Raw genomic sequence first — 15,766 nt, 5'->3', positions numbered from 1 at the left:
CCTTGCCTCAAGAGTTTACAGTGTAATTTGAAGTATAGTTTAGTTTTAATTATTGATGCTAATACATGATGGAATACTAGTAAATAAACTGTAGACTGTTTGGTAAAAGTAATTCACAGCAATATGAGATGTCACTGCAGCATCGTGTAATTACATTTTCGCTGAGAAAGGAGTGAGGCTGCCAGGCTTTGTGCAACAATGCTCACTTTTGAAGATTCTTGCAAATTCTCATTGCATTAATTTTTTTAATTGCCTCATTAGTAACTCTCAAATTTGCCTTCTCTACCAGCACGCTTATCCCCAAGAAACTACATAAAAATATTTAGACATTTCAAAATTCATACTAATTTGTATTAATTGTATTGCAGTAGTGCCTAGAGGCCCCAGCTCTTTTAGGGAAGACACGGTACAAACAGAACCTCTCTCCTCTCCCATCTGTATCTACCTGTAACGGAGTTGGGCATGTATACAGTGTATTCTGCTGAACAACTTGCAAATGTTTTATCAAATGCTGTGGACCAATGGACCATCCAAGCTAAGGGAAAGGAGAAAACACAGACACATCTTAAACATAAGGCAAGTTAGCAATTAGAACTCACAATAAAGAATTAAAAGTTGAAAGAATTTGAGGTATTCACAGTAGGAAGAAGCAATAGTGCACTTTTGTTGACATAAAAACTGTAAAAGTTTTGCTAAATGGCAGGTTTGAAATGCTGAAGAAAAGACTCATATATACTAATTAAAATGTCCTTGAACTCTGCTGTTGTGTAGCACAAACCTAATGCATCACATACCTTCGAGCAGAAAACAGACTGAGTGTTTACACTGTAATAATTAAAGTTTTCTGGCTTTTTTATAGAAACACTTCCATCTTTTGTTTCCTAGGCACCTTCTTCATGTCACACAGGCCGTTTTAGATGCATGGAATTGCCCCAAAATATATTAAAAAAACCTACACAATGGTATACAAGTCCCTAAATGGCTGCAGAGTGACTGTCTCTAACTGACGAAGTGGTATTTTCTTTTGCTGTCCCTTTGTAGTGTATAACCATGTCATCAAATTTCTTATTCTTTTCCAACCCTGCCAGTTTGGGGTTTGTTTGTTTTTTAAACTGTTAGAAGTATCAGTTAATTGCTTCACTCTCTTTTTGGAGGACTTCAGTACTGATGTTATATAGGGCCATGATTTGAGCTGTTCCTCCCCTTCCCCCAAATCATCAGTAGAGAGAAGTGGGGGAATTAAAGTTTCAAGTCACCTTTATAAAGGAGCCTTAAAAGGCAAAACCAAATATTTTGTGTGTGATACACAACCAAATGCCACACAGAAACTAGTGTGCCATGGTGTAGACTGGATACAGCTGATAAATAAAGAAGAGAAAGGTGCTGCGCAGATTATGGATATTTTTGCTAACATACTTTCTGCAACTGAAGTTGAAAATCTGCTGCTAGATGTTTTAATATTTTTGTATTTGTTTTAGTAATCAGTATAAATCATTGTCATTACTTTACCAGAGCCAAATAAAATATTATTGGTCACATATATTGGGACCTCAAGCTAGCCTGAATTTTTGCATCTTCAATGTACTACAGGTGCAATTTTGTAGGCTAAAATAATTGTGCACACAAGGAATGGTGTTCTAGATTGATCTGTGGAAGCCATAAGATCCATAGATGTTTTAATGCCAACATTTACACCTGCTTCACAAAACTGGAAACAGGTTTTAAACAATACTCTGTGTTTATCCTTCGGCAGTCTTGGCTCTTTTTATAAAGCAAACAGTGTTTTGTATTTAATTTTTTAATATTCACCCTTCTGTTTCACTTTCACATTAATTGTAAAAATAAATGCTTGAGAGCATTGTTAGAGAGTGCATTTTAAAGGTAGGCAGCATTTCCAAATGAATATTGTCTGTAATTTTTTGTGAGTTTTCAAATGATAGAATGCAAAAATAGACAGGGTTCAGGTCAGATAAATATATCTTATTTATGTAACAGATCTCTTACTCTTGTTATTCTTACCTTCCAGCCAGTGACACTATATGTCTTTCCAGCACTTCCTATAGTTATTGTTCTCTCCCACATCCCTGGCAGTGTAGCTGTACATAAAATAAAGTGACTTGGTTGCCAGTGCACATACATGTTCCATACAATCACAAAACCTGTATTGTTCCTGGCTAAGAGCAGCAGTATTTTAAATTTAATATTGTAACAAACAAAGCTAGGAGAAAAAATCTTAAATTAAATGAAAAATGGACAAATGTATTTTGGAATAGAAATTAGACAAGGATCAACAAAAGAAGAAAGTTAAGGAATGAGGCAAGACACACAGAGTGAAAACATCTTTCATTTTAGTATGAATTTTGTTCTTGGAAAAGGTACCAGACTGTCAGCCCTGGAGACTAAGGCCTTCATCTAACCACAGAACAAATGCTGCATGACCACTGGCAAGCTCTGTTACATTTCCCTCTCACTATGCTTTAATCTGAATTGGAGGGATCATCCCTAGAAATTGACCTCCTCTATGTCCATTCAGTCCTTGTCCACTCTGCTGGTGCTGCCATTAGGAACATTAACCAGTGTCAGTTGTGGTGACTGAGCCATCCACACCCCCAAACATCTACTAATTCTATGTCAGCAACTTGAAAAACATCTATCCCTTGAGAATAAGTTTCGAACTGAGAGGGTGTGAAAGAAAGGGCAATTAAGTAGTTTCTCAGCTGTCACCAGATAACAGCATAATCCAAATAATCATCATGGGATTGATAACAATGTATCTTAAAATCCGCAGTATCTGCCAGTCTCCGCTACCATTTATAAAATACACGGGAATAGTTGACCTGTTACATCTACTACTGAGACTCGCAACTGTATCCCTGTAATGCACAGTCTCAGCCTTCCTGCAGCCAGCCAAAGTGTTTCTCAACACCTCAGTTTCTGTAGAATTGAAGCTTTAATTTAAAAAAATTCAACATCAAACCCTTATGACTACAGGTATTGGTGCTATTTCCCATCAAAATTTAATATTAACATACTTAAAAATATTTCATCAGCTGCTGAGAGTCAAAATGTGCCTTCAGACTTGCAGAAAGTGGATTCCTCACTGAGTTTTGCAGAGTTAGGTTATGTCTACATTAGGAGCACTTTACTGGCATAGGACTACTGCTATACTATGCCAGCAAAGTGCCCTAGTGTGGATGCAGAGATAGTGGCAAAGCTGCGCTTTGTACCAATATAGCAAAACCACCCCCCAGGAATGAAAACAGGTTTGCTGATATATCTGCATCTAGACCACGGGTTTCTGCCTGCACAGCTTTATCTATCAGGGATCAAACCTCTGCACACCCCTGACTTGCCAGCATAGTTATGTCTGTCAAGAGTGTGCAGAGGTGTGATCCCTGACAGACATAACCATGCTGGCAGAAGTCTGCATTGTAGAGCTGACCTGAGCTACAGAATGAGCCTTCCAAAAGCATCTCTGGCTATCTGCTTTTGGTTGAAACTCCCAGATCTGTTCCGTACTGTAGCATATACAATAGGTCTACTCTGCAGGTGGGAGGTGTGATTCCCAACTCAGGTAGACATACAGGCACTAGCTCTGATCAAGCTGGTGTGATAAAAATAGCAATGTGGCTGCAGCAGCATAGACAGCTAGCCAGAGCCGCCACCCTAGTACATATCTAGGATCTTAGATATGATTGTGCTTGTGCAGCTAGCTTGAGCTGCCACCCATGCTATTTTTAGCGCACTAACTTGATCAGAGCTGGCAGATTTACTGGAATTACACCTCCCAGCTGCAGTGTGGCTAAATCCAGGAGTTCTTTTCTCAACACTTTTGGGTGGTTCTTGGGCTGTTGGTTTATGCCACAGACCTTGACAGTTCTTTCATCTCTGATTTCTGTAGTATCCAGGTACACTGGGATTGTTAGCTGGACAAGTCTGTTACAATGATCAGCAGTAAATTAGTTAACAGTGGATATGTCTACACTGAAATAAAAAACCCACAGCTGGTCCAGGTCAGCTGACTCGGGCTCAGGCTGAGGCTGAAAAATTGCTGTGTAGACATTCGGGCTCCAGCCCAAGCCCTAACACAGCAATTTTTAGTCCTGCAACCTGAGCCCCATAAGCCTGAATCAGCTGACTCGAGCCAGCCATGACTGTGCCACAGGGCTTTTATTCCAGTGCAGAAATACCAAATGTTGACATTTACGCTATATAATGACTCATGAAGAGAAGGCAGTTACCTCACAAGTGGAGAACCAGTGGAAAACCAGTGTTGACAGGGCCAGTTCGATCAGGATGGATGTAGTCCACTCCCATTAAAAAACTTCAGAAACAGACTTCAAAGAGAAACAGCATAACTAAAATTCATTTGCAAATTTAACACCGTTAATTTTGGCTTGAATAGGGACTGGGACTGGCTGGCTCAACACAAAAGCAGCTATGCCTCTCCTGGAATTGACACCTCCTCATCTATTTTTGGGAGTGGACTACATCCACCCTGATCGAATTGGCCTGTCAACACTGGTTCTCCACTTGTGAGGTAACTCCCTTCTCTTCATGTGTCAGTGTATAATGCCTGCATCTGTAATTTTCACTCCATGCATCTGAAGAAATGATGTTTTTTACTCATGAAAGCTTATGCCCAAGTAAATCTGTCAGTCTTTAAGGTGCCACCAGACTCTTTGTTGTTTTTGCGGATACAGACTAACACAGCTACCCCCTGATACTTGACATTTACACTGTCATTGCCAGGCCTCAGAATTAATAGTGTATTGAGATGAATGAGCAATCGCACCTCTCAGGGCGCCTCTTCACTAGGAAAAAAGGTGTGTTCTTAACTCATGTTATCGAACACATGGTAGCCGGGGACACTCAGGAACGTTAAGAATTTAAAGTGAATTTGTCAAACCACATTACATTTTTGTGTGGAAACTCCATTCAGCATTAAAGTGACCTTCAGTTGGTTTAATATGTAGTGAATTATGCTAAACCAAATTAAGGCCATTTTAATTCTGGTACAGCAAAAGACTTTTCTTGTAGCTGCAGACTTTTTCACAGATAGCTTCAATGGAATGTCCTTTCTGACTCTCACAGTCCATGGATCACTTCATAGGATAAACCCAGATGTGTTTCCCAACGTTGTTATATATAAGGTTAGAGGAGGGCACAAGGAGTAGTCATTTCAGTGGTCCTGTTGCATCCCATCCTACCATATTGTCGTACTAAAGAGCTATTGCCAAATCCAGCATAACTGTCAGGAGTTTTCTCTATGAAGGCCCATAAGCAAGGCTGTCATAGATGTAATGGCAAAATTCCATGGGTAAGTTTTCACAATACCTCCCTGTACTAGAACTGGTTCAAGCCAGTGCCCATCACTGTCATTTTGGAGCGCATTTACAAATGTAAAACACAAAACAATTAGCAAACGAGAGACCCATCTTTCTCCTAACCAGCACTTACCCACTCCAACTGACCAGTAATCTTGAAAACAAAAAGTCAGTTTGAACAGATGCATCTTCAATTCAGTTATGTAGGCTGTAGTATTTAAGCACCATGTCCAAAAGGCTGACAAACTGTCTCTAGCATATTGCAAGGACGAGTGAATTTCAAAGCCAGGTGCCCTCTATTTAGGCCATGTCTACACTATAGGTGCTACAGCTACAAGCATGCCACTTAGCCAAGACACTTCCTACAGTGACAGAAGGGTTTTTTCCTTCACAGTAGATAATCCAACTTTCCAAGTGGTGGTAGCTAAGTCAATGGAAGCTGCACCTAAGCCGATGAGCGCCACAGCTACATTGACCTAACCTTTAAATATAGACCTGAGATTGTTTTGCAGCCTACTACCAGGAATTCAAGCTTGGGGACAGATAGTAGGAGCATTCCAAATAATAATAGCAGGGAGAAGGTAGAGGGGAAAAGGGCAGTCTATCACTTTCACAATCAATAAATTAATACGCAGGATTAAATGGAATGGGGAGCATTTTTTCCATGCCATATGGCAGTATCATTATATTCAAACTTAGTACAGTTTAATATAATTTTAACACCAATCAAGTGCTGGGAATTATCTGTAAGGTAATACATATAAGCATGTTACCTGGGCTGGCACTCTGTTTGTTGAAATGCCAACAGAATCCTCAGTTATGATATAAGAACTCTAAATCTGCCACTATACCTCTAATGGTTACTCAGAAGAGATTTGCACTTTTACAAAAGTCAGATAAGGGTTAGAGACATGATGAAGTGTTCTATATTAGAGAAGACTGCCTGGGCGACAGAATAGAGACTATGCTAATTTTATGATATATGACTAGCTACCCTATTAGATTATATAATAAGAACCACCACCACACTCTGTAATATCCATTTTGCATCTTTAATAGAAGAAGTGTCACTGCATTTGATTATGTAAAGCTTAATATAAAAACCTTGCAGCTTCTAAATAGTGAAATAGTGGATTTTTTTCTTGTATTATTTTTAATGTGCAGTTATAAAAACTAAGAAGCTGAGGTTAAAAAAAAAGTCTTGCTTCTTTTAGTAAAATGACTTTATCAGTTACATTTTTACTCTGAAGGTTTTATGATTGGTAGGTTTTTAACAATAAATTGTATGATCATTTGATGGGATCTGTTAGAGAGTATGGAGCTAAATCCAAGTGACTAACACTCTAAGCTTTGACTTGAGTCATTATCACACTGGAATTGTAAATTTTATGTTATGCAATAAAAATGCTTTTTGTTCATCTGATATTTTTCCTTCAAAATCTTCAAACAAAGTTAGATTAATAATATACTAATAAAACTAAGAGTTTTATTTCCTCCATGTCCCAGTGAATAATATCTTGCATGATAATATCGTTAGGCCATCATTTTTTTAAATAGTATTAGAAAGTAAAAAACAAACTTGGAGCCAGCGCATCCCACAGATATCAGTGGGAGCTAAGCGTGCAAAAGGACTGCATCTTCAGCAAGCAGAAAACAATACATTAATTCAGTTACACTAAACTCATCTTAATTATCAGCATTCCAAAGTCATTGTAGATAAAACAAACAGTATTTGCTCATTCCTACTTAATTATATCAATTTTATCATTAATATAAATTAGTGGTTTTCATCTGTCAATCTCAAAGCACTTTATAAAGAAGGATATTATGATTGCCACTTTAAAAGACAGGGAAACCGAGGCATGGAGACATGAAATGGTTTGCTCAAGGCCACACATTATATCAGCATCAGAGCCAGGAACAGAACACAGTTCTTCTGACCATCATGAAAATTAATTTTATGCTTTTTGGGTTAACATGTTAATTTCAACAGGGCTACTTTGTTGGGCATCATTAAAATTCACCTTCCTTGTGATAACATGGGACTGTATAACTCTACAGTCCATTACCTTTCAGCTGGGTGTTCATGCAAGTAGCAACTTCCAGAACCAAAACCTGTGTATAGCTGAGAAGATAATCATTAGTACTAATTAGCAAGGCAAGGGATTTTAGACTTGTTACAATCCACTAACTAGGATTCAAACTAAGGCCACAACCTCCAAACATTTACACATGTGATTAACTTAAGCACTTGTGCAATCCCATAGACTTCAGTAGGACTACATATAAATGTAACACTAAGCACACGTAAAAGTGTTGCAGAATTTGCATTAGGGTTATTGGCAGCATATATTGGATGTGCCTGTACTAAGATCCAGCTCCTAGTGAAATCAGTGGAACAGTTTTCATTGACTTCAGTTAGCAATGGATCAGGCCCTACGAAAGGAAACTATTGCAGGGACCACGATAGCATGAAATGTTTAGTTGTCTGATTTGTCCTTGCAATGGTTTAGTTTGTCCACATAGCATCTCTGCCTGAGAGAACTACTGAAGCACATCTCCACATAGCCCCCCGTGTGATTTCACTGTTTGAAATGCCCATTATTTTTAATAGCCTCTGCTTGGGAGGAGGGTGTAGGAAATAATCTTTCCTACACTTTTATTCTTTACCCTATGCCAACTTTTTTTTTCCTGTTTACTATGGGGCAAGCAATAATGTGGTTTCCTTTGTGCACTAGCCTCACTGATTATATCAGCAGAGCTCCAGGAAAGAGGTTTGTTAGTGACCTCCTGTTCCCTTCCCTGAGCTAGCTCTGCAACAAAGCACACCACTGAGATGTAGATACTTAAACAGTGATTATCTTATTCTTGGCAACAAAGAATTGAATTAGGGTGGGATTTTCAATAGGACCTAAGTGGCTTAGGAGCACAAGGCCCATCCACTTTCTATGGGACTTGCGTGTCTCAGGCCTTGGCTACACTCACACTTTACAGCGCTGCAACTGGGGTGTGAAAAAATACCCCCCTGAGCGCTGCAAGATACAGCGTTGTAAAGCATCAGTGTAATCAGGGCAGCAGTGCTGGGAGCACGGCTCCCAGCGCTGCACGCTACACCCATAAGGGATGTGGTTTACATGCAGCGCTGGGAGAGCTCTCTCCCAGCGCTGCCGCTCTGACTACACTCACACTTTAAAAGCGCTGCCGCGGCAGCACTCCCGCAGCGCTGCCGGGGCAGCGCTTTGAAATTCCAAATGTAGCCATACCCTTAGTCACTTAGATGCTTTTGAAAATTCCACCTTTAATCTGATAAAGATTTAGAAAACAAATGATGTTCTTCATCAGAGTTTCATCATTTTAAACTAAACCAAAATTATCGTTTCAACTACTTGACAGCATCAGTTAGCTTTGAAATGCACATTTGTGATATCCTTCCACAACCATCTGTGTGATTATACAAAAATCAGTACCTATTTTAATGTGTTTACTTCCTTTGTACACCAGCCATTCATATACCTCATCACTGAGGCACAGGGTGTCATGTTTAATACAGAGATCAGCTATTACCTGGAGTTCTTCTTTGGTAAATACCTAGAATGCAAAAAAAGGGAGGGCCAATGCATTAATCAGTGTATTTAAGATACATTCCGAAATTACAGCTACTATGTTAAACTAGAATGGAAGTCTTACCTTGCCTATAGGGTTGTGCGGAGTATTCAGTATAATAGCTTTTGTTCTGGAATTAAATTTACTTGCAAGTTCAGTGGGATCTAAGACCCAATCAGCACTAGATGCAGAGTTCCCAACAACAGTTTTCTAGAATAGAAATAAATGTCTGTATTACTTAAGTGCAACACACATTATAGCCCAGACCATGCCTTTCTCCATGCAAAGCCCACAGGAAGACCAACGTTAGGAAACTACCTGTGCCCTGCTGCAACATGTAGTCAAGAGGAGAAAGCTTCAGCCAACCATGGAGCAGATAGGGAGCATGACCCTTCTAAACTTCATACAGTTACACATTACAGTGAGGGATGTGGCATAAGAACTGCTGGAGTTCACCTACGTTCACAATGACAGGGTCAAAATTTCTTACACAGGGAAATCCCTGCAAGTCTTCAGGATGTTACTAATGCTGTAGAACAATTATCTCCAGCTCTGCCGCCCACAAAACTAGGGGAGCTCAACTGCACAGAGTGCAGGCACAATGCCTTCCATAGACTGGAAGAATAATACTAGGATGCTTCAATACTCATCCCTCTAGATTTTTGTTCCAAAGAACAAATGTTTTCTAGCCTTTCATTACAACTAATTCATAGTTTTCTTTCAAATATCTGAGGTGTTGCTATTTGAAAATCAACCACAGAGAAACTGCTCATCTCCATAATTAAAAAGGAAACAGTCATTCCGCTTTTTGTGGTAAATGGAAAACTACTCCTAATTTAGTACACAGTTTTTGGATTAGAGACTATATATCTTCACAAGCTGCTGAACAGGATCAGAAACCAACTCTTTAAAATAACAAATATGTGAACTGTACGGGCATGTGATCACCCTTCCATTATTTTGTGTTTCAAAACTTTTCTGATGGTGTCAAACAAAAGGACTTTAGGAGCTTTCAGCATGCAGAAGCTGAATTAAATGGGAAACAGGGCCCTACTCTTTACAACACTTGTAGAGCACTGTGTCTATAATGCTTTAGATAGCTTCACCTCTGAGCCTTATATTGTTGCATTTTATCTCATTTATTATATAGTTGTGTTAAGAAAAATTAGACAGGGACCATCTCCTATAATGTGATTATCAAATGTTATTAGTCTCACAAAAGAATTTTGAATTCGGTGATTAATACTAAATTTAAAAACAAAAACAAAAAACATACATATCTCAGTGGGATAAAAACAGGTTTTCCTCCTGCCATCTTCACCATGGGTTCGTAACAGTCAAAAAATGGCTCAATTATTATCACCTGAAATTAAAACACAGTCAGCAAGACCTAGAATTGAGAAATTACTATGTGTAGTAACATCATATTACTTTCTTCAGATTTACTTTGGCCATATGAATTTGCTGTGACCCTTGGGCATTCAACCCTGATTTGATAATGCACCATTTTCATCATTTTAGGACATCATATGGCAATGTTCTCAATCTGATGATTAGAGGTACTACTCACTTAGACAACAGATATTGGTAGTACTTCAGAGGTTAGACGGGGGCAGATCTTCTCAAGTTAGATGCTACAGTTGCTACTAGCATATAATGTTAGAAGCGCTTACAGATAGACACACAAAAGATATTAAAATGTGGAGAGTGGAGGCAAATGGGATATTGAACAATAGCAAAGGATTAGGGTAATACGAATGACTCAAAGAGTGATAGAGACAAAAAGGGAGAGGAGATCAAAGCAACTGGGAAGAGAGAGAAAACAGATGAGAACACAAAACAGAAGTAATCTTAAGAAAAGGAAAAAAGCCAGTGTACCACACCAGAAAAAGCACTTGTCAGTTACAATGCATCCCAAAAAGCCATTTCAAGTATCTGGTAGCAGTGGAAAACAAAGCAATAATGAAAGGATAAATCATCAGACCTAACATATGAAAACAAATACTGGGGTATGATCCTAACTTTAAAAATGTGCATACTTTTTTCCCTTTCACATTGGTACCATACAATAGTCTGACACAAAACCTGAAATATAATGGCTTTTCAAACATCGAGAACAGATACCTTGCACCATATTTAGTTTCTTGATGCAGACAGCAGCCCACAAAGTTCGTGAAATGGGAATCAGTGGGTGTTAACAGCAACAATGATGCAGAAGCTACGAAAAATACAATGAAGAGGAGAGGAGGCCTGCGTGTTGGTGAATGGGATGGAGGCATCCACGAGACAGTCTCCTTATTGAGATATGGCCTAATCTCTAAAAGTGTTTGCCAGTCCCTCATCTACATGACAGGGCTCTTAATTGTTTGGCATAGGTCAAATACATAAAACTGCAATGTATATATTTTTAAAAAACATTAAAAACAAAACATCAACATAATTAATTTTATTTTGGTAGCTATAATAAAATACTTCAGATAAAGCTTACTTCATCTCCCTCTTCAATTAATCCCTGTATTGCACTAAATAGAGATCCATATCCTCCCACTGTCACCAAGATGTCTGTGTAAGGGTCAATCTTCCTTCCACAAACCTTCTCATATACCTGGGACAAGGCTTTCACCAACAATGGATGGCCCTGTTCAAAATAAAGAATAACACACTTGGATGTGTGCGCTATGTATTAAGTAATAGGTAATACAGACAACTGATAATACAAAATCTATCTATCTACACACACATACACGCTTTACCTCTCAATAGACAGAAATAACTGTGGGCAAAATTATTAATAGTTAGGAGATTACTGGTATGATTTAGAGGAGATTTCGTGCTGTAAGTGTTTGATTTCTTTCATTCAGAAAAACAAAAACGAGAGGTAGTGGGGAGGTTGTTTGTTTGAAACAAAGAAAAATATGAGGTGAGGCCCTACACTACTAGGAGTTTTAGCCTAAAATCGCTAGTGGGATTTAAAGGGGTTTGTGGGTGATGGGGAAGGAAGAGAGGTTCAATTTCTTGATTCCGACCAGGCAATTCTTTCTACATCTGATGTTTTTAAGTTCTAAAATGCCAGTTTAGCATCATGCTACCCCAAAAGTAGCTCCAGGAGCCTCTGGTGTGCTAGGCCAGTTATGAAGGATAATATATGACCCCATTTCATCCCCTCCCCTATAGGGCACAGAGAAGGAGAGGTAACATTGTTTCCTTTCCTTGCACTCCCCCATCTGTCTGTATTGTGATGGGGTATATAGACCCCCCACTGGCTGGAAAGAGGTTAATGAGAGCCTGTGGGCTCAATAAACCTCAGTCTATTACACCTGTAAGAGCTATCAAGCCTGGAGGGAGGAGATAAAAGAGGAAAGCCCAGCTTAGTATCTATTGTAGGTACTGAGATGAGCAACTAGACTGAAGGGGACCCTGAACCCAGGCCACAACTGAATTCTTGGGGGAGGGAGGGAAGAAAGAAAGAAAGATTAGAGTGAAGATTAAAGGTTGAAAAATCAGGAAACCAGAAGGGGACACCAAGCAGCAAACCCTGGACAGCACTCACTACTCCTTAAAGACATCTAAGAAGTCTGCGTATTGTCCAGAGGAATTCTGCCTGGAGGCAACTGGATGAGACTGGAAATAGACCCCCATAGCCATAGAGCATTAGAACCTGTCCAGATTCCTTCTCCTGGTGTAATGGATGGCCATCCTGGCCAGCGCCAGGAGTAGGTTGACAAGGAAGTCTCAACTTTCTGGGGCCTCAGCCCAACTTAGTAGTGGCTAACTGGGAGAAAATGCGGATTTCTTGTGCTAGCCCCTTGAAGAGAGGCCAGCTGGGCCCAGCAGAAAACTAGAAACTGCTCGATGCCAGAGTCTCTCTGGGGCAGGTACGCCTCGTATACAACCTTTGACTTTGTTTTGTTCCCTGTAACTAATTTACTCTCTTTTTGGTATCTGAGGCCAGGCTGAGGTAGGGAGTAACCTACGGAAGAAGTGGAAGTCTGAATAGACATACCTTAGCAACTTATTGCAGGGTCCCTGGACTAGAACCCACAGGAAGGGTGGGCCTACTTCCCTTACTGACCCTCTGAGGATGGTGGTGTGGAGATTCCTGAAGACAAGGGCTGGAAGGCCAATACAGTGGAGTCGCATCGTACGTGCATTTAACTTACACGAATTCAACTATACGCGCTTGGCAAAAAGAAAGAAAAATAACAATTTAAATAAAGTAGTGCAGGCAATTCCGCCCACCATTCTACTCAATGAGCGTATGCCCCAGAGTGCGCGTTAGATGGGAGACGTGAATCTGCTGTTCCCTCAGTCAGTCTCAGTTCCTGTGTGCCTCTCATAGTGTGAGCATCTCGCCGCGCTGAGTGTGATTCTAGTGTTTAAAGATAAATATTTTTCGTATAACATGGCCCCTAAATGCAAGCCAACTACTTCATCTGGTGCTCAAGCAAAGAAACAGCAATCTGTTCCAACGCCGGAGGAAAAACTGGCTGCGTCGGACTTATTGAGACACGGTACATTGGTCTCCAACGTGTCGCGTAAATATGGCCACAAAGAATCTAGCATCCGTGCCATCAAGATTCGAGAGAGAGAAATTCGTCAAGCCATGGTATCAAGTGCTCCAATAACTGCTAAGGTGACGAGCCAGGTATGTGATAAGACTGTAGTGAAGACTGAAAAGGCATTAAACTTATGGCTGGAAGACATGAATCGTAAACATGTGCCTATCAATGGCAACACATTGCGAGAAAAGGCTCTTAGCCTCTATGCACTGGTCAAACCTCGTGCCGAAGAGGGATAGCCTTCTGATGAGAAGGAATTCAAAGCCAGCCAAGGTTGGCTTAACAGTTTTAGGAACCGCTTCAACCTCAAAAAGGTGCAGACTACTGGTGAAGCTGCATCTGCCAATGAAGAGGCAGCAAAAGCCTACCATGAACAATTAAAGAAAATCATAGAAGAAAAGCAGCAAAGAATCCTGTGGCACCTTATAGACTAACAGACGTTTTGGAGCATGAGTTTTCGTGGGTGAATACCCACTTCCTCAGATGCAACTGAGGAAGTGGGTATTCACCCATGAAAGCTCATGCTCCAAAACGTCTGTTAGTCTATAAGGTGCCACAGGATTCTTTGCTGCTTTTACAGATCCAGACTAACACGGCTACCCCTCTGATGGAAGAAAAGGGCTATCTTCCGGAACAAGTTTTTAATGCTGACGAGACAGGACTCTTCTGGAAAAAAATGCCCAACTGCACTTACACTTCGAAATCAGAAAGACAAGCCCCTGGCTTCAAAGCAGCTAAAGACCGTGTGACTGTGTTGTTTTGTGGCAATGTGGCTGGGCATTTAATAAAGCCAGGCTTGCTCTACAGGACTGCAAATCCCCGTGCCCTAAAAGGCAAGAACAAAAATCTCCTGCCTGTGTTCTGGCAATCAAATAAAAAGGTTTGGGTGATGGCAGCATTATTTCTGGATTGATTCCACAAGTGTTTCATTCTGGAGGGCATGCGGTATCTCGAAGAGAAAGAACTTGACTTTAAAGTGTTGCTGATCATAGACAATGCTCCTGGCCACCCTGAAGCACTCCAGTTTGCGTATGATGACGTTGAAGTCATCTTTCTCCCTCCTAATACCACCTCCATCCTCCAACCTCTCGACCAATGGGTGATTTGCTGTTTCAAGGTCACGTACACGAGGCTTACGTTGTCACGGATATGTAGCGCTATGAATGCTGATCTCAATCTTAATGTGATGGAGTGTTGGAAGTCCTTCAACATTGCCGATTGCATCACTTACATTAAACAGGCAATGAATGAAATCAAGCCTGAAACAGTCAATGCATGTTGGCGAAACTTATGGAAAGAATGTGTGAATGATTTTAAGGGTTTCCCAACCATTGACAAAGAGGCGAAACACATTGTTGAGAGGGCCAGGCAAGTGGGTGGTGATGGCTTCGTCAACATCCTTGAGGAAGAAATTGAAGAATTAATTAAGGGCAGAGAAACATTGACTAATGAAGAGTTAGAGGAACTGAAAAATTGAAAAAACAGAGGACAAAGATGATGATGATGACAAGGAACAGGAAGAGCCAGCAAGTTGGAATCTTCATAAATTTGCTCAAGTGTTCCAAGCAGTAAAACACTAGAATGATTTAATTTCTAAATATGATCCCTCTATGGAACGAAGCCTCAAAATCACATGTAGTATTACGGATGATTTGATACCCTATCAATAAGTGTTTGAGTAGCTCAAGAGACAACAGCGACAGTTGCTGATCACCATGTTTTTCAAGAAAAAACAACCAGCAGCAGTTGAACCTACGCAATCAACTTCTCGAGCTGAACCACAGCCATCTACTTCCTCTACGACTCGCTCTCCGTCATCTCCATCTCCTGGATCAACATCAAGCCCTGACGGACCCCCCAGTAGTGTTGTCAGGAGAAGAGGAAGACTAATCACCGGAGTGTGTACAGTGCCCATCTTCATCATCTCATCATTCATCATACGGGCGCTGTACTAATCATCCTCCTCATCTTTCATCGTCATCGCATCACCATTGTCTTAGTCATCGTATCAGCACTATCACCATCGTCATAGACTAGCAAGAATATCCAGGATGGATGGTGAGTGGTTAGGTTTACTGTTTTCCTTTTTTATTCTTTCCTTCTTCCATCTCTCTCTCATGTAATTAAAAATACTGTAAAATTATATTTTGCATATGTACTCTTTATTATATGCTGTACATTACATATATTACTGTACAGGGTTGCATACACAAAACCATGTACAGTATACTGTACTTTATGGGTGATTTAAGGGATTTTCAAGAGTAATTTTGACCA

The 15,766-nt window shown here is 40.1% G+C and overlaps 1 protein-coding gene across 9 annotated transcripts in view; it reads right to left on the bottom strand.

Moving 5' to 3' along the window:
- The window catches only part of KYAT3 (kynurenine aminotransferase 3), a 36,254-nt gene that overhangs the window by 4,138 nt on the left and 16,350 nt on the right, over positions 1–15,766 (bottom strand). For all 9 annotated transcript variants that reach the window (XM_030572500.1, XM_030572507.1, XM_030572504.1 and 6 more), the window contains 6 exons: positions 11,419–11,568; positions 10,207–10,293; positions 9,015–9,140; positions 8,795–8,915; positions 2,020–2,096; positions 446–535 (listed from right to left, as the gene is read on the bottom strand). In XM_030572500.1, coding sequence (XP_030428360.1) covers positions 446–535; positions 2,020–2,096; positions 8,795–8,915; positions 9,015–9,140; positions 10,207–10,293; positions 11,419–11,568 — 651 coding nt within the window. The remainder of the gene's footprint in view (positions 1–445; positions 536–2,019; positions 2,097–8,794; positions 8,916–9,014; positions 9,141–10,206; positions 10,294–11,418; positions 11,569–15,766) is intronic.

The sequence above is a fragment of the Gopherus evgoodei genome, chromosome 8 (assembly GCF_007399415.2).
Source record: "Gopherus evgoodei ecotype Sinaloan lineage chromosome 8, rGopEvg1_v1.p, whole genome shotgun sequence".
NCBI lineage: Eukaryota > Metazoa > Chordata > Testudines > Testudinidae > Gopherus > Gopherus evgoodei.
This window is presented reverse-complemented; position numbering and strand designations above follow the sequence as displayed.